Source organism: Eublepharis macularius, chromosome 3 (assembly GCF_028583425.1).
Source record: "Eublepharis macularius isolate TG4126 chromosome 3, MPM_Emac_v1.0, whole genome shotgun sequence".
In the NCBI taxonomy this organism is placed as follows: Eukaryota; Metazoa; Chordata; class Lepidosauria; order Squamata; family Eublepharidae; genus Eublepharis; species Eublepharis macularius.
In genome coordinates, this window is record NC_072792.1 from 152,689,481 (window position 1) to 152,705,492 (window position 16,012).

Below are 16,012 nucleotides of genomic sequence, written 5' to 3' on the forward strand. Positions count from 1 at the left end.
TAGATTCATACATATTTAACGGAATTTCTAAATGCTTCCTTAAACAACTGTGTGCCAATGGTTTTACTGCAAGGACTTTTGACACCACAGGAATGGCAGGAAGGATTCTGTTCATCTTTTTCGTGATGGATCTATAAAACCATGAAGGCTGAGAATTTACAAAATATGGATCATAAGCCTATTGGGAATTAGTGGAGTTGTAAATATTTGATTATAACAGACTTGCAGTGAAATCCTAAATAGAGCTGCACCCTTCTAAGGCCACTGAAAAACAGGATTACACTGCTAAATATATAACAATTATGAAGGGGTGCAGGGTAATGCCATGTGTACAAAGGGGCTGGAGAATGGGTCTCAGAACACGTGCAAGGTAATGCCCAGAAATGGTGGTGGCTAATGTCAGGTGTGTATGAGCAATGATGTTTCTAGTTCACTGTTCACAAGAGTTTAAATAAACACAGAAAGGCATGCAGTTTTATCACTGATGCATGCAAATGGGGTAAGCTGCACTGCCTTTTACCTACAAGGTGGACTATAAATAAATAAATCTAGGTGCCTCTGGTTATAGAACAACAATTCTGTTGATGCCTCTCCTGTTTCACTGAAGTGTATGTGAGCAACTCACTTGTTTTGGGTTGAGGACTGCCTTAATCACAGGGGATACCTTCTGAAGTCTCAGATCAACCAAACATTGCCTTTGCATTGTCACTCTATCCAAACTTAGTGGCTTATGCTATAAATTTGGAATCTAATTCCTTAGTGAGACAGAAGCAAGCACATATCATTTAAGAACTATTAACCCTGGCAGGCTTTCCCCCCTCCCTCGAAGCAAGTAAACAACTGAGCTGAAAATAACTGAGCTGATTTAGTATTTTGCCACCCCAACATCAGTATCTTATGCCACAAGCACATTGCATGTATGTGACTCTTATATTAATTCATAGATCCAGAAGAGTTAGCCATGTTAGTCTGTAGTCGCAAAATAGTAAAGAATACAGTAGCACCTTTAAGACTAACCAACTTTATTGTAGCATAAGCTTTCAAGAGCCACAGTTCTCTTCGTCAGATGCATGCAACTGATGAAGAGAACTGTGGTTCTCGAAAGCTTATGCTACAATGAAGTTGGTTAGTCTTAAAGGTGCTACTGGACTCTTTATATTGATTATTCCTTTTCAACAGACAGCTGTGAGACTCTTTAGCATAAATTAATTACCTTTATATTTATAAAAAGAACACCAACAATTGTTGCCTCTGATCCATTATCTTACTATTTTGTCCCAATACAATCTCGATACCGCCCCCCAAACTCCCAGTAACATTAACTTAAAAAGATAGTTACTGTAGAGGACAAACCTGTTACTGATTAAGTGTGCCATCTGTCAACATTTACCTGGGAATAAGCACCACTGAACATAGTAGGACTAACTTGTTCTGAGCAAACATGCACAGAATTGTGTTGTAATGAACTGGAGCTTAAGAACTATAAATACTAGATTCTCTTAGAGTGGGAGAAGACCAAAAAGGTCTTTTGAGCTTTCTTAATAGAGCTGCATGACTTTGTTATGTGCCTTTTAACTTGAGCACTATCCCAGGAACACACATGATCCAAAAATGTAAAAAGGAGTCTTACTGAGACTGCTGAATATCTTCCACATTGTTTTGCTACTCCTGGTGCTGAAATGACAATAGCCTGAGTTTTGATTAAGCAGCTTTCCAAAGTAAAAAGCTGTTGTTTGCCAAGCACTGCAAGTATACTGACACGGCTGGAGGCACCACTAGTGCTACACAGACTGAACTTAGCGCATTCAAACAGACAATCACACTAACACAAAGGATCAGTGTGAACTAACTAATACAATCCAAATATTGTTACAGCTTCAAAGGAATAAATACATTCAAATAGTGTAGGGAACTTTAATTAAACAAACCAAACAAATTAAGCCCAAGTTTTAAAAATGGACAGAAACTGAATTCAAATGGCAGATTCATTTTGTTTAGAAAACATACAATTGTGATAAACAGCTGAACATGAAACTGCCATCAGATTGACCCTTAACCTGTATTTCTTACCAATCATACATCAACATGTATGAGTTGAATAAATAAATAAATAAATAAACAAAACTCTCTCTTCAGTTACTTTATCCAATCCTTCAGCAATAGATTTTTTTCTGCACAACAACTTTTCTATTATGTTTTCTACTACACTTTTAAAATAATTTAAGCAATGTAACATCAGATTCTAAACATAGTTACCAGGTAGCCCCAAGGGTTTCAGTGGAACTTAATGTTAAGTATCAACGCTCAGGGCTACAACCTGCCTTCGAAATCTATGGCTGTGGCAGACACACAAGACCCTATGAAGTACAATTCAAAGTCTGAAAAGAGGAGCAGAACTCTCTAGCTCTGCTCTATTTCCTGAGAAATCCTTATCCATTCTCTTATTTATTTTATTCCTACCTTTCTTCCATCATGAAATTCAAGGAAGCATACATGAGTTTCCCAGAAGCCACCCATGCATGCATTCGTAAGAACATTATTAGTTTTAGCAATATTGCTATTTTATGACTATCCACATGGATACAAAAAACCTGTCTTATATCAATTCAAACCATTGATCTATTAAGATCAGTCCAAGTGGTCGGGACCAAGATCTCAGACAGAGGTGTTTCACGTCACTTGCTACCGAATCCTTTTAACAGGTGCTGGAGACTGAACCTGAGACCTTCTCCATACAAAGCAGATGCTCTATCACTGATCCACAGGTTCTCCAAATACATTCTTATTTGCAATTATGTCCAGAGCTAACAGAAACAAAACATGCTGTACATACTTTAAAAATATCCAGCAAGTAAGCAGTAGATTCACACTATATACACTGTGAGCTAACAAAATATTAACAATAACAAAAAGGGGATACTAACTTTGAGATTGGACAGACAGTTGTTGAGGAAAATATGCCATCTGTTTAAAAAGAACTGCTTCTGACTGACACAAAGCAGGCATGTTACTAGAGGATACAAAGCCTAAATAGGAGAAAAAGAACACGACAAAAATTATTTGAATGACAACAAAAGAGGAAACTAATTTATCACCAGATACCCAGTAAATATTAGAGGTCCATTTCTATTCTCCGCTTCATTAAATGCATAAGCTAACATAAAAGCACTGCTCAATATCATATTTTAAAATGAAGTTGTTATGATTTTTTATGATCACTCCGTCTAAATTTAGAATGATGTTTTCATTAGAACATCAAATACTTCTGTCTAGCACTATCCAGAATATCTGAAGCACAGGTGAACTTTTTGCACCAGGAGAGAGAGAGTCTGTGTAATATTCAAAAGGAAGTTTTATTTAAATTGTAGAGAACCACAGCAGTTCATCTTCAAGAATCCACTATTGTCAATTTCTTTCTAAAGCTGAGCTCTTCTCAGAATCCATTGGCATAGTGAGAGTGATACCAGAGGTTAAGGGATACTAAAATGATCTCAAAGGCTAAGGGAAGAGCAGTATTAACCAAAGTAAGTATTTGGATTGCACTCCATGTGCTACTTTCTGTTTGGTGTCAAAAGTCCCTATCAAGATTCCATTAACCGAAGTACTCTTTTAGTGGAAAGTAAATAGCACAGTGGGCCGGATCCTATGAACCACCAATGGAACACAACCATAACATAAAGCATTACTTAAGGAACTCTTCTACTAGTGGAAGAATTCTTCTGTACCGCTGGATCCAACCCAATGTACTTTAGTGTTCTTCCGCTAACTCCATCCCAGTGAAATCACAGAATCTATTAAATGAATTATTAATGGTTCTGCAGAAGTAAATGGCTGCTATTAGGCTTGGGTTTTACTAGACAATGGAAGCAAAAGGTAACTGAAATGTATCAAAAACATGCTAAACTGCAGTGCTTGCATCATAACTTTCTTGATCACCTCTTCCCACTATAACTTCCCTTGTTTCAGTTCCTCACTTCAATCCTCACCCAGCAAAAATTCCAAACCCTTTCAAAAACCAAATTTGGCAGGCAAATTGATCCCGATGCAACAGATATTGCTTCTCTATAGATTATGAAATTCTATTTAATATTACGGGCGATAATTGTGTAATGGCCTGAGGAAAGAGACAAGTCTGAAACGAGTGCAGAAAATAAGCCGGCAAGGCTCGTCGCCTTCTTATGGGGTGCAGCCTTCTTCCTACGGGTTTGCAGTCTTCCACCCGGAGTTTTGCAACCGTTAGTGATCAAGCAACTCAGAACATGACAGATTACTCGCAAACGCCAGCCTGAATACAGGGCGGCTTTCTGTCTACACCAAATTGCTTCTGAACTGTTCTTGAATTTTTGAAACTGTATTTTGTTGGGACCATTTAAGTCCAAGAATCGTTATTATTACTGCATCATTTGTGGTCTGAATGGTAATATACCTTATGGTGATACATTACGCCCAGTAGCAGTTTTTGGTGTGCTTCCTTGAACCTTGGGCTCCCCTGTGATTAGGCAAATTGATTATGCCAAGTATGCAAATATATTTACTAAAATTTTTAATTTAATATTTTTATGTCCATCCTACAAACTTCAACTTGAAAACCACATAGTATTAAAATTTGCAATTTTTCCCCCTTTTGTCTCCATGACCGTTCATGCTATCTAAACATAATCAAGTGACATTATGCTGCCATTAGTAGACACTTTTAAATATTTCAACAGAAAAATTAAGTATCTATTAGTATCTTTCTCTGGATATCACTGGAACTTAGAAGTGCATAACTCTAGCTGGGTAGCGTCAAATATTATTGTTTATGAAAGTGTAACATAATGCAAGTGTTACAAAACTGGTCTCTTAATTTTCCAATTCTAAAAATTTAATCAGCGTATTTTAGTCATTATTTATGAAGAAATATGTATCACCGTATTTACAAACAAGGTTAGATTGGCAGAAAAAATGAGTACTGCTGCCTACTACTCTTTGAATTGTCTCTGGATTCAGGATGCTTTCTCCCTCTTTGTGTTTAAGGTAAAGATGATGATGATGATAATGATGATGATGATGATGATGATGATAAAAACTGTGCTTAGAACTCTCTTCTAGACAGATTAGTGCCTCACCCAGACAGCACAGATAACTTTTTCATAGATGTCCAGGACTTCAGAATGCATTAGTAGAGTCCACAACTTAAAATTACTCTGACCCACTTGAAGAGGCAAAATGCTTAAGGCATCCCATGTCAAACTGACTCATATCTAATTTAATTCAACTCAACTACTGCTTCCCAAAAATACATTTATATGCCACAATAAATTTTTCTACAAGCAGTAGAATTCTATTAAGTAGAAAGTGGGGAGAGGGCACTTCTGTTTTAAAGAGGTTGTCATATATTGCTGTGCTTATAAAGCAATATTGCTTAATCCTTGAGAAATGCTCTGTTAATTTCTATTGATGAGTAACACACTTCCTTTCACTTTCCCTGTCCTTATGTCAATCACTCAAACAATGAGTGAGAGCTGATACAAATAAAATACTAATCATTGTTAAAGTCAGAAACAAAAAATATCACTAAATCTGACAGAAACATAAGCTCTAGGACATACAATTGTGATGGAAATTTGATACACACTGGGTTATCCCTAGTGATCAAACCTGGAAACAATCACTACCACTCAAGAAGCTGCAACTGAACAGAAAGTTTATTTAATATGCACAGGCCCAAGAACTAGGGTTGCCAGCCTCCAGGTGATAGCTGGGGATCTCCCGGAATTACAACTGATCTCCAGGCAACAGAGACCAGTTCCCCTGGAGAAAATGGCTGCTCTGAAGGGTGAATTCTATGGCATCATACCCCAATGAGGCCCCTCCCCTTCCCAAACCCCGCCCTCTCCAGGTTCCACCCCCAAAATCTCCAGGAATTTCCCAACCTGGACCTGGCAACCCTACCAAGAACCTAAGTTCAAGGACCCTCAGAAGCAAGATACACTGGCTTATATAGACACTGAGGTCTAAGTCTTTTACTAACCAATCACAGAGCAAGTTAAGAAACATCTCCATATATGATAAACAACAACTTGGCAAATGCTGATTGGTCTAAACTTGTTACAAAGACTAAACATGTACAGGATAGACTAGAGTATGTAACCTTCTTGCTTACAGATAACAGTTCCTGAACCAAAGATTTCTAACACACATGGGATGTTTTATGTTTCTGAAGAAACAATCTCCTACATTTAAAGCAATAAATTGTTGCATGTTGAGTACGGTACTGGTACTCTAAAACAATTTCAGTCTTTTGAGATAGACTTGCCTAAAGATATTTGTGACAAAGGATTTTAGCTTCAGCATTACTAACCAGTGAGTGCTTCTTTCGGGAAGAAAGCTCAAGCGTTGTATCATACAGACTTTCAACAAAGTTCCTCAAACAGGGGACGTTCACTTCATTTTTAACAGCCTGGAAAGATACCTCAAGTCAATATGAAGTTCTCTCTCTTGTTAGCTTTTCTAATCCAATTTGTATAGTCATGTAAACAACAGAAACTTACAGCAGCCACCGGAACAAGAATTTCAACAAAAAGTCCTGCTAATGCATGCTTGATATCTTTGTCCTTAACTTCAAGGAAATAATGTGCACATTCCTAAAATATAATGAAAGAGAGAAGAAGTCTGCATGTTTGTTACAGCATGCAATGTAAAAGCTTTTTTTTAAAAAGCTTTAAAAATATTTTGATTAATACACAAGCAACAACGTTGATAATGATGACAACAAATTTATTAAGTGCTTCAAGTCTCTGCACAAACAGTAAAAAAAAAATTGCTTTCTGTCGAAGAAACCTGACACAAAATGGGAAGAAGAGTACAATAATTAAGAATAATTCAGAGTAATAATTCAGAAACTATCACCTACCATCACCATAACACATGAAAAGGACAATTAAACCATTTTTAGAAATATGAAAGAGAAATATGAATCAAATAGGGTTAGATAAGGTACAAGAAAAAGATGAGCCTTTGAAAGTTTCTTAAAAGAAAATAAGAGTATGACAAAGAATTCTAAGCAGAAGGTAAAGCAAAGGAAAAAGAATGAAGCAAACTAAGAAGAAGAAAAAAGCAAGGTAAGAGAAAGGATGGAAAAAACAAAAAGATAGAGAAGAAACATAAGCCCAGATAAAGAAAGAGAGAGAGAATGTATATCAAAAGAATCAATGCACAAGATTGAGAGTACAGAAAAACTACAAGTTGTCCATCTTTGTGAGAGTTCCAAATTGTATTACATAAAGGTCTAAGAAATCACAGCATAGGCCATCATACCACACGCACAGTTTTCATTTTAAAAGTAGATTAATGGAATGTACCACACAGCCACAGGTAGAAAAAGTAAAGAGACACCATCATGCATGAAAAACACGAATGTAAATCAAGAAAGAAACCAGGAAAAAAGAGAACAACCACTTCAAAGACCAGTACAAATCAGGAAACATCTCTCCACACACTTGAATTATATCATGGTATTTGTATCATACCAGGGGAACTAGAAATAATAATTTCCCAGGATAATAACTGAACATTCAAATAACAGATAGTGATCAGATCTACACAACTTGTGATCCACCATGTCAAACAGCCCATTTATCATATTTGAACAGTTGTTTGATGATCCCCCATTATTGCTAGCAAACAGCAAACATTAGAAGTTCTCTGAGCCTCAGCTTGGCCTCCACAGACAGTTATTAGGCTGCATTCAGCTTGGACGGTTACAAGTTAAGCAGACTAATATTAGGGTGGCTAATGGAATTGCTAAGAAGCACCCAACTGTATATTCAACAGCTAAGAGGCATCCAACGGTATATTCAGCAGACCAAGAAAAAAATGTTTTAGTATCACAAGTTTATCCACAGGCCAACAAGGGCACAAGAATATGGGAAGCACTCTATTAAAATTAGTAGTACACTTATTTTCTACTTTCATGTGCTGACTTGGTTCTACAGAAAATGTACATTTTTATGCAGTTCCCCTTTGTCCCCTTAAAAGATTTCTCCTTATGTCTTCATCGGGGCTTCTCAGGCAGAAATTTAGAAAGTTCTGTACCAATGGAAAAGGTATGTAGTATTTTATGTTTTTAATGGTAATAATGGTTAAATTGTGCAATGTGTTTTAAGCCTTGTTGTGATCCGCCCTGAGCCCGCTGGTGTGGGGAGGGCGTAGTATAAATTGAATAAATTAAATTAAATTAAAATACCTACAAAACTTCTAGAACATAAACACAGACTGCTGGATTAGATCAGTAGTCCATCCATTTCAGCATCCTGTTTCACACAATGGCTAACTAGTTGCCTTGAACGGCCAGCAACAGAGCACAGAGGCCAAGGTCTTCCCCTGATGCTGCTTTCTAGCACTGGTATTCAGAAGTTTCCTGCCTTTAATCATCATGGCTAGTAGTGTCTCATCTATATCTGTCTAAACCCCGTTTAAAGCCATCTATGCCTTATTAAATCACATTGAATCATCTTTTAAGGTTACTGGCAACATCACATCATCTTCCTGTCTGGTACTCAAAGAGGACAATTGTACCCAAGTACTTTGGACTAGATTTTGTTACTGAAGTACAAATCATAGCATAAACTAGAAGCTGAACCTAGAGCTGTACAGTGAACCCTGCTACAACCTTACCTCTGCGTGACAATTCTTACCATTGCATTAATAGTAGCAAGATGTTACTTAATCACAATGTTTCAAATGGATCTGCAGTAAACCCAGAAAGACCAAGTACCAGCTCAGTCTGTTTGGCACAGCTGACTGCCACGGGGTAGAAGGACATAGGAAAGAACAAAAGCTCTGTCTAGTTTTGCATGCCAGGTACTATATAAAGGAAGTTACTATTATTAGTACTACTGACCTTCCTACTGGACTTTATGCAGCTTTTCAGTTCTGGGCTCCTCACTGTCTTGTACCAAGTCAGACCAATGATCCATCCAGCCTGGTATTGCCTACTCTGATTGTCAGCAATTTTCCAGGGTCTCAGACAGAGCAAGACTATCTGAAATCTTTCACTGAGAATGCCAGGGACTGAACCTGGGGCCTTCAGTGTACTTTTCAACTATTGCTAGCTATCGTTAGCTGTAAACCAGAGTTTACAGCCATGGTTTGAATGCCATTAATGCAGGTTTGTTAATTTTTGTTATTTTGTTATTGCATGACATTTCCTTCATCTCCTTCTATTCCACATCTATTTACAGACAACCAAACCTATGTGTGGTAGCAGCAATAACAAGGTCTTTTCTCAACCACTCTGAAAAAGTAAAACATTTCTTTGTCTCCATTTTCCTTTACAGTTTTACAGACTGAGACTACATTTCACTTACTAGTAAACTTAATCACTGGAATCCCACAGATCATAAAGCATCCAGACTGCAGCTTGTCCATACAGCCTGTGCCTAATGGGACCACATTACCTGCATAAACTGAAGAGAGGCTTCAAAATCTTCCACTGGATACATCTTAATGCGAAAGAATTTCATGCCCATTATTAGACTGATAATGCTTTGAACCACATAAGGACTCTGCTCTTTATGCCTCAGCTCTTTTAACTCTGCCATAAATTTCTTCTTCACAGCTGGAAATCTGAAAACAAAGTTAAAGGCAATTTTCTTTCCCTCCTCAAAAATTAGAAATTTGAAGGGTTTGTGTGGCAGTGGTGGAAATTAACGTTTCGCACTAGAATTTCTATAGTACCTGTGTATGGTAGGATTGAAAGGCATGTAATTGTAATGAAAGAACAAGTCACATGCTATGCTTTATATTATATGAGTGGAGCAACCAATGCCAACATCAAGTGCATGGCCATCAGGTTTTCAACCAACTGGAAGACAGCTCTCAGAGGTAACCCACTTGCCAGCACAACTCTAGCACATAGAGACACTGGCATGTACCAAACCATCTATGGTCTTTTCAAAGCAGGGCTTCCTCCCTCATGCTACATCCCATTCCCCTCCCCCCAGTTTTGCTCCAGGGGCTCAGCAGACCCTCAGGAACAACACAGCAGGTAAAGTGGATGTCTGCAATGGAAGGGGAGAATCAGTGGAAACTACTGCTGAAGACATTTCAGTCTTTGGAATAGTGTGATTGGATATAAGCCATCTTTTTTTCTGTTACTGAAAAAAAGCCAGAATAGTCCAAACACAAACAATGAAGGAACAAGAGGTACTGCTTCCATTATTTTGGTGAGTTTTAATCCCCCCTCAATATTTCTTTTTAGATTTCAGATTTTTCTGCAAAGCTGGGGCTTTTTTCAAGTTTGGAGAAAGATCTGTTTTGTCTGCTCATGGTTCCCATCTCTGGATTTAAGTATCCACAGAATTGGATATGTCAAGAAATATTGGTAACTAGAGAGGTAGTGGTAGACAACTTCAGCTCTATAATGCACTGAGTAAAATGAAATTATCTCGGGTGGTGTTAAAAATTACTTTAGGATTTCCCTTTGCCAAATTACTCAGTGGATTATGAAAACAGCCCCCATTCCTTAATGCTTTACATAGCTTGCCTCAATGGAATTAAAAAAATGAAGCTCCCAAGCCCATGTCACATTTACTTAGAATCGCTTGACTAGATGCAGAAGCTCATTCCCTACCGTCTGCAATTCTTTAGGTCTCCATGCCAAGACACGGTCTGATAAACAGGCTGCTCGTGAGTGAATTGATTTATTCCTTTCATTCTCTTTCAGGGATAAAACACACCTGCTCTGTGAAATATTCAAGCTTTCTGAGCAGAAACAGTAAAATATATCAATTATGCCATTTATTAAATACACTTACTTTGCTTGTGCTAGCACACCTATTACCTCAGCATACAGATCTGCGACAATGTGCATATTTCCAGTGTTAGGACCAAGGTACCTAGCAAAAGATGTCAAATGTTTGAGAATGTATGGGAGCTTTAATTGCCACAAATAAATTACATTGTAAAGGTGACCTAAGATTATCTCAGTACTCTTAGAGAGATTATGTGCAGGAGTGTCACGTACTCTCTTCATGTACACTATATTCTCTTCACTATATTCTCGCAAGATCTCACATCTTTGTAAAGATATCCCAGCATTCTCCTCTGCCGTATCCTCCAGAGAGCAAACTTTTTAACAGTATAGAAATGCTTTCTGGAAAGCAGATAGATGACATACAGGTTTAGTTGCCATTCTGTATCTCCAGAGGAAATCTAGGCATTGTAGTTCTGTAAACTCTCTAACAGAATACTCAGCACCTTCACCAAACACCTCATGGGATTCTTTGGGGAGAAACCATAACATTTAAACGGAGTTAAAATCTGCAATGTAGATCTATCTAGATAGAGATCTACTCTTCCAAAATTCCTGCTTACACATGTCAGGAGCTTTGCTATATATCCGTTTTAAGTAAACTCTATGCTTCTGCTCAAGTCTCAGTTTAGTCAGAAGAGAAGTCCCAGTGTGTTAAGAGTTAGCCTTAATTCAGTTGCAAATAAACTGAAGTTTGTTCATGACAGCCATGATGACCTTGGTTAATTCATGCAAATGCTCACTCCGCACATCATACTGAGACTGAGAATAGAAATCTTCATTGTCCAGTGGACATGGAATGTAACTCTACTTAAGATCACATTATTAACCACAATACAATTCTGGTTAAGAATCCTAGGTACTGGACATCATGACTAATTAGGACTGGCCTGCAATTAGCAAGGTTCATACCTATTAAAAATAAAGTCTGTGTTATTTTTCACAATTGAACTGAGCACTGAAATGAAGTAATTTTTGTGTGTGAAAGTTGCCTAAGTCTTTGAGATTCTAAGTGAGAAAAAGCCTTACCCTTCTTTGTATTTAAAGTGCTTGAAAGCCAAATTAATAACATCATGTACCAAACCATCTATTACAGGATGAAGCTGAATCTGAAAAAGAAACAAAACAGCAAATACCTGATTGGTCAGTATTTAATCAGTAAGACTGAGTAGAATGGAATGAGAAGCCAAGTTCTGAGGAAGGAATTAAAAAACTAGCCAACTCCAAGCTTATATTTTGCCCCCTCCAACACAGTCAATAATGGGTTCAACAACAAGGAGAAATGGTTCAACAGCACAGAGAAATTCTTTCCCAGCAGATCTAATATTCTGCTCTGATCTGACACAAGTTCTGCGAAAGCTTTTAAATCAAAATAAAAACATCAGGAAATTTGCACTTCGGAAGTTTTGCAGCACACCAGCAAAAAGAGCCATCCTCATACTTGCAATTTTTTTACACTGCAATTCTATGAAGTTACTTCAGCCTATTCCCATTAAAATAAAAAGGCTTAGATGGAGTAACTGGATAGGATTGCAGTGCTAAGCCTCTCCTTCCTGAAGGAAATAGTGGCACCAGAGAAAATCAGGCTGATGAAGAGCTTATCAGGATGATGGACCCACATTTTGCATCAATCTTATTGGTCTGCTGCAAAAACTAGTTGCTATAGTCAACTAATGTGGGACAATATTAGCATTTGCACATCAAGTACATTTTTCCCAACTCAGTGGACTGGATGCACACAGTACAATTCTATAACCTTCTGAATCCATGGGCATAGAAAGTTATACATCTGTTTAGGACTATACTGTAAATTTCCTTGGACGTGCACTTTTACTCATGTCAATGTCCCCCCTTTCATCTACAAAATTCATATAGTACTTCACGCTACTCCCAAGAGTCCACCAACCCCCAGAAGATGCATTTCCGCAAGCGTAGTAGGCTACCACAGGAAGGGAAAAATTAGTACGTTCCATTCTGTAAGAGCACATCTACTCATGTTGGCTCATAATGTGCTTAGGAACAAAACTTAGTAAACAATTAACTTTTTAAAAATAACATACCTGTTTTAAAACCTCTATTAACACTAAAGAAAAAATAAAATCAATAGCCAAATCTCTTCTTTCCATTAAATAGTCACGCTGCTGTTCGTCACTGTAAAATGAAACAAGGAAAATTAATGATTTCTTGTTTTACGTACATATTTAGCAAACAGTTTTATTTCAGGATTAAGAAAACCAAAGTATAAATGAAAGTCTAAAAGGTTGCAACGTTAATAGTCTTACAGTACAATCCTAAATAGTGTTAGAACCTTCTAAATCCACTATAAACAATGAGTTTAGAATGCTGTATTCTGTTCAGGAATGCCGTGAGATAACTAGAACAAATCTTATCTATTTCACTTGGTAAAAGACTACTCTGTCTTCATTTTCTCCTTTTTTTATTCCTAGTTTAAGAGGCCTTCACAGTATGCTAGCTGGATTTTCCTCAAAATTACTCAGGATCTCCAGATGGGATCACCACTGTGTTCAGGGCTAGTTGCTCCCGCCCCCCGCCCCCCCCTCCTGCTTTTATTTCTTTATTTTTATCCTTAAATACAAAATACTGCAATAATACATCAGATTACCAAAACAGAAGCATCAAAGATTAAATAATAATAATAACATTCAATTTATATACCTCCCTTCAGGACAACTTAATGCCCACTCAGAGTGGTTTACAAAGTATGTTATTATTATCCCCACAACAAACACCCTGTGAGGTGGGTGGGGCTGAGAGAGCTTCAGAGAACTGTGACTAGCCCAAGGTCACCCAGCTGGCTTCAAGTGGAGGAGTGGGGAATCAAACCCAGCCCTCCAGATTAGAGTCTCGCACTCTTAACCACTACACCAAACTGGCTCTCAAGGTCTTCAGAACCTATACATACAAAATATATATTTTGAAACACCAGTGTAAAAGTTTGTCACATATTTGTGCACTTCTACTGATGTCGATTTCCCCCTCCCACTACAAACCACAAGGTGTGATGTTCTAACTTTCATCACAAGAGTAGCTCCTTTTCTGCAGGCATCCATAAGAAATGGCTGCCATTATCAATCATTACAATGTACCCAGGGACATACTTTTTGGATTTAGTGCTCGTTCTTGGTCTATATTCATGAGATTCATCTTCTATGCCATTTTGCCTTTTATACCAGTCAAACAAAGTACGCAGAATAGAAGGTAGACAATACTCTGAAAGGGAGCTCATTGAACTTATTACCTATAAGGAGGAAAAACACAAATAAAAACAAGTTTGGAAATTGTTTCCAGAAAAATCTGCTATACCCTTTAATCAATTGTTGGAATTATTGCAACTGCTAGAATTAACACCTACCGATCTCTGACTAGTGGGTAGAAAATGGCTAAGAGAAAGGGATTCAATAATAGTGGCAGCATATGGACACAAACAAATGGGTGGTGGTGGTGGATATTTTAGTTTTTATTTGTTCTCCATCTTTCCAAGAACAAAGCAAGCTGTGTGTATACTTTGGATTTCCCACCAAATAAAGCTTTATATACTGGAGTAGTTATATGACATTTAATTAAGTCACACTTAACCTCAATATAAGGACCTTCATGAAAATACTCAGTCAGCAAAAGCCAGTAAAACAAAACAAATCTGCAATAAAAAATAAGTTATTACATCAGGGCATAACAATAAGATCAGAGCATTAGTGATGGGAGAATTGATGAAATAAAAACTATGAAGATAAAAGAGAATTAAGAAAAAATTGCAAAAGCAATTATACCACATTTTCAGTTAAAAGGAGTCTGCGTTTCCTAATGGCTAAAGAACAAAATCTGGCCACAGCATAAGTCACTGAGCTCTGAGTGTCTTCTAAAAGGAAACTGCGCAAGAAATACCAACTATAGAAGATTGGATTTACAAATTGCTGTACATGGCGGAGATGGACAAAATGACAAGAAAACTTAAAGATCTTGATCCAGGACAATTTATTGCTGATTGGGGGAAATTGAAACAATATTTAGAAAAAAAATGGGATGTGAAGGGAGAACTGTGGCAGTATGAGAACTATTAAAATGTGATGTTTAAAATAGAAGAGATAAGCGACTTTACCATTAAGGGGGAATTTATTCCAATCTAAGCTAGTATTATGTTTAAGCAAATCTTACTTAGAATATAAAGTCTAATTAAGGAAGAGGAAAATGGATATATTGGTGGATTAGTGATTTTAATATAGTATATATATAAAATAATTTGAATATGCTTAGAGTAAGAGGTACTATGATATATGTGTTATAGAAGAATATAAGTGAAGTTAAGTAATAAGAAGGGTTAAGGGTTGGAAAGCTGTTGGAAGTCGATAAGGAGGGGGGAGGAAAGGGTGGGGGTTAGAGTAAATTAGATATGATGGGAATGTATGTTTTAAACATGAAATATAAACTCACCAATAAAAATTAAAAAAAAACTAAAAGGAAATTGCGCAAGATTTCTGGTCTAAAGTCAAGATAGGACTGCAAGGGGTTAAATTTAGACAAGAGAGGCAGTATAAGACGAGCCCTTTCCTCTTGATTTAGTTCGCAGAATAAGAGAACATGAGTGACCGATTCCACCATGTTGGTCATGCATGGGCATAGGCGTTCATGCATTGGCACACAAGCAAATTTACCCTGCAATACGGCAGAAGGAAGTGCCTCAAATTGGGCTCTGGAGAAAGCCCATCTGTAAGGCTCATGAGTGATACTGGAAAGGTAAGGAGCAGCAGTAAAACTGGGGCTGGATTTTAGACATTTGAAGTTCTTGGGCAGCAGAGCTTCTTCATTTTGTAATTCAGTATCAAGAAGTCTCTGTGTGATAGAAGTTCTTGCCATTTGTAGGCTTCCATGAAAGAGATCTTCTGGGACTAAATCAATCTGTTTAATCTTATTAAGAATTTGTGTAGACCAAATGGGATAGGGGTCCAAGGCCAGAAGGAAGGGTATTAGGCCCTTCAGCTTGTAGTGAATTTTTAGCCAGAGTGATATTGTTTGTTCCCAAACTTTTGTTTACTCTGGGTAGACCGGCCTCTTGCCTGAGCATTACATTGGAAATGCATTTAGGTACACCAAATAGGGATCTAAGAAATTTAGATTGAACGATTTCAAGGGACTTTAGGTTGACAAAGGGACCAATCTGAGAGCCATACAGAAGTTGGGCCAATGGTTTTGCTTGATAGA

At 37.4% G+C, this 16,012-nt stretch overlaps 1 protein-coding gene across 2 annotated transcripts in view; it reads right to left on the bottom strand.

The window, feature by feature from the left end:
• The window catches only part of FRY (FRY microtubule binding protein), a 255,784-nt gene that overhangs the window by 134,991 nt on the left and 104,781 nt on the right, over positions 1-16,012 (bottom strand). For both annotated transcript variants that reach the window (XM_054973031.1, XM_054973032.1), the window contains exons 4-11: positions 13,915-14,054; positions 12,856-12,946; positions 11,825-11,904; positions 10,800-10,880; positions 9,441-9,609; positions 6,534-6,626; positions 6,344-6,442; positions 2,925-3,026 (exon numbers count right to left, since the gene is read on the bottom strand). In XM_054973031.1, the coding sequence (XP_054829006.1) occupies positions 2,925-3,026; positions 6,344-6,442; positions 6,534-6,626; positions 9,441-9,609; positions 10,800-10,880; positions 11,825-11,904; positions 12,856-12,946; positions 13,915-14,054 (855 nt within the window). The remainder of the gene's footprint in view (positions 1-2,924; positions 3,027-6,343; positions 6,443-6,533; positions 6,627-9,440; positions 9,610-10,799; positions 10,881-11,824; positions 11,905-12,855; positions 12,947-13,914; positions 14,055-16,012) is intronic.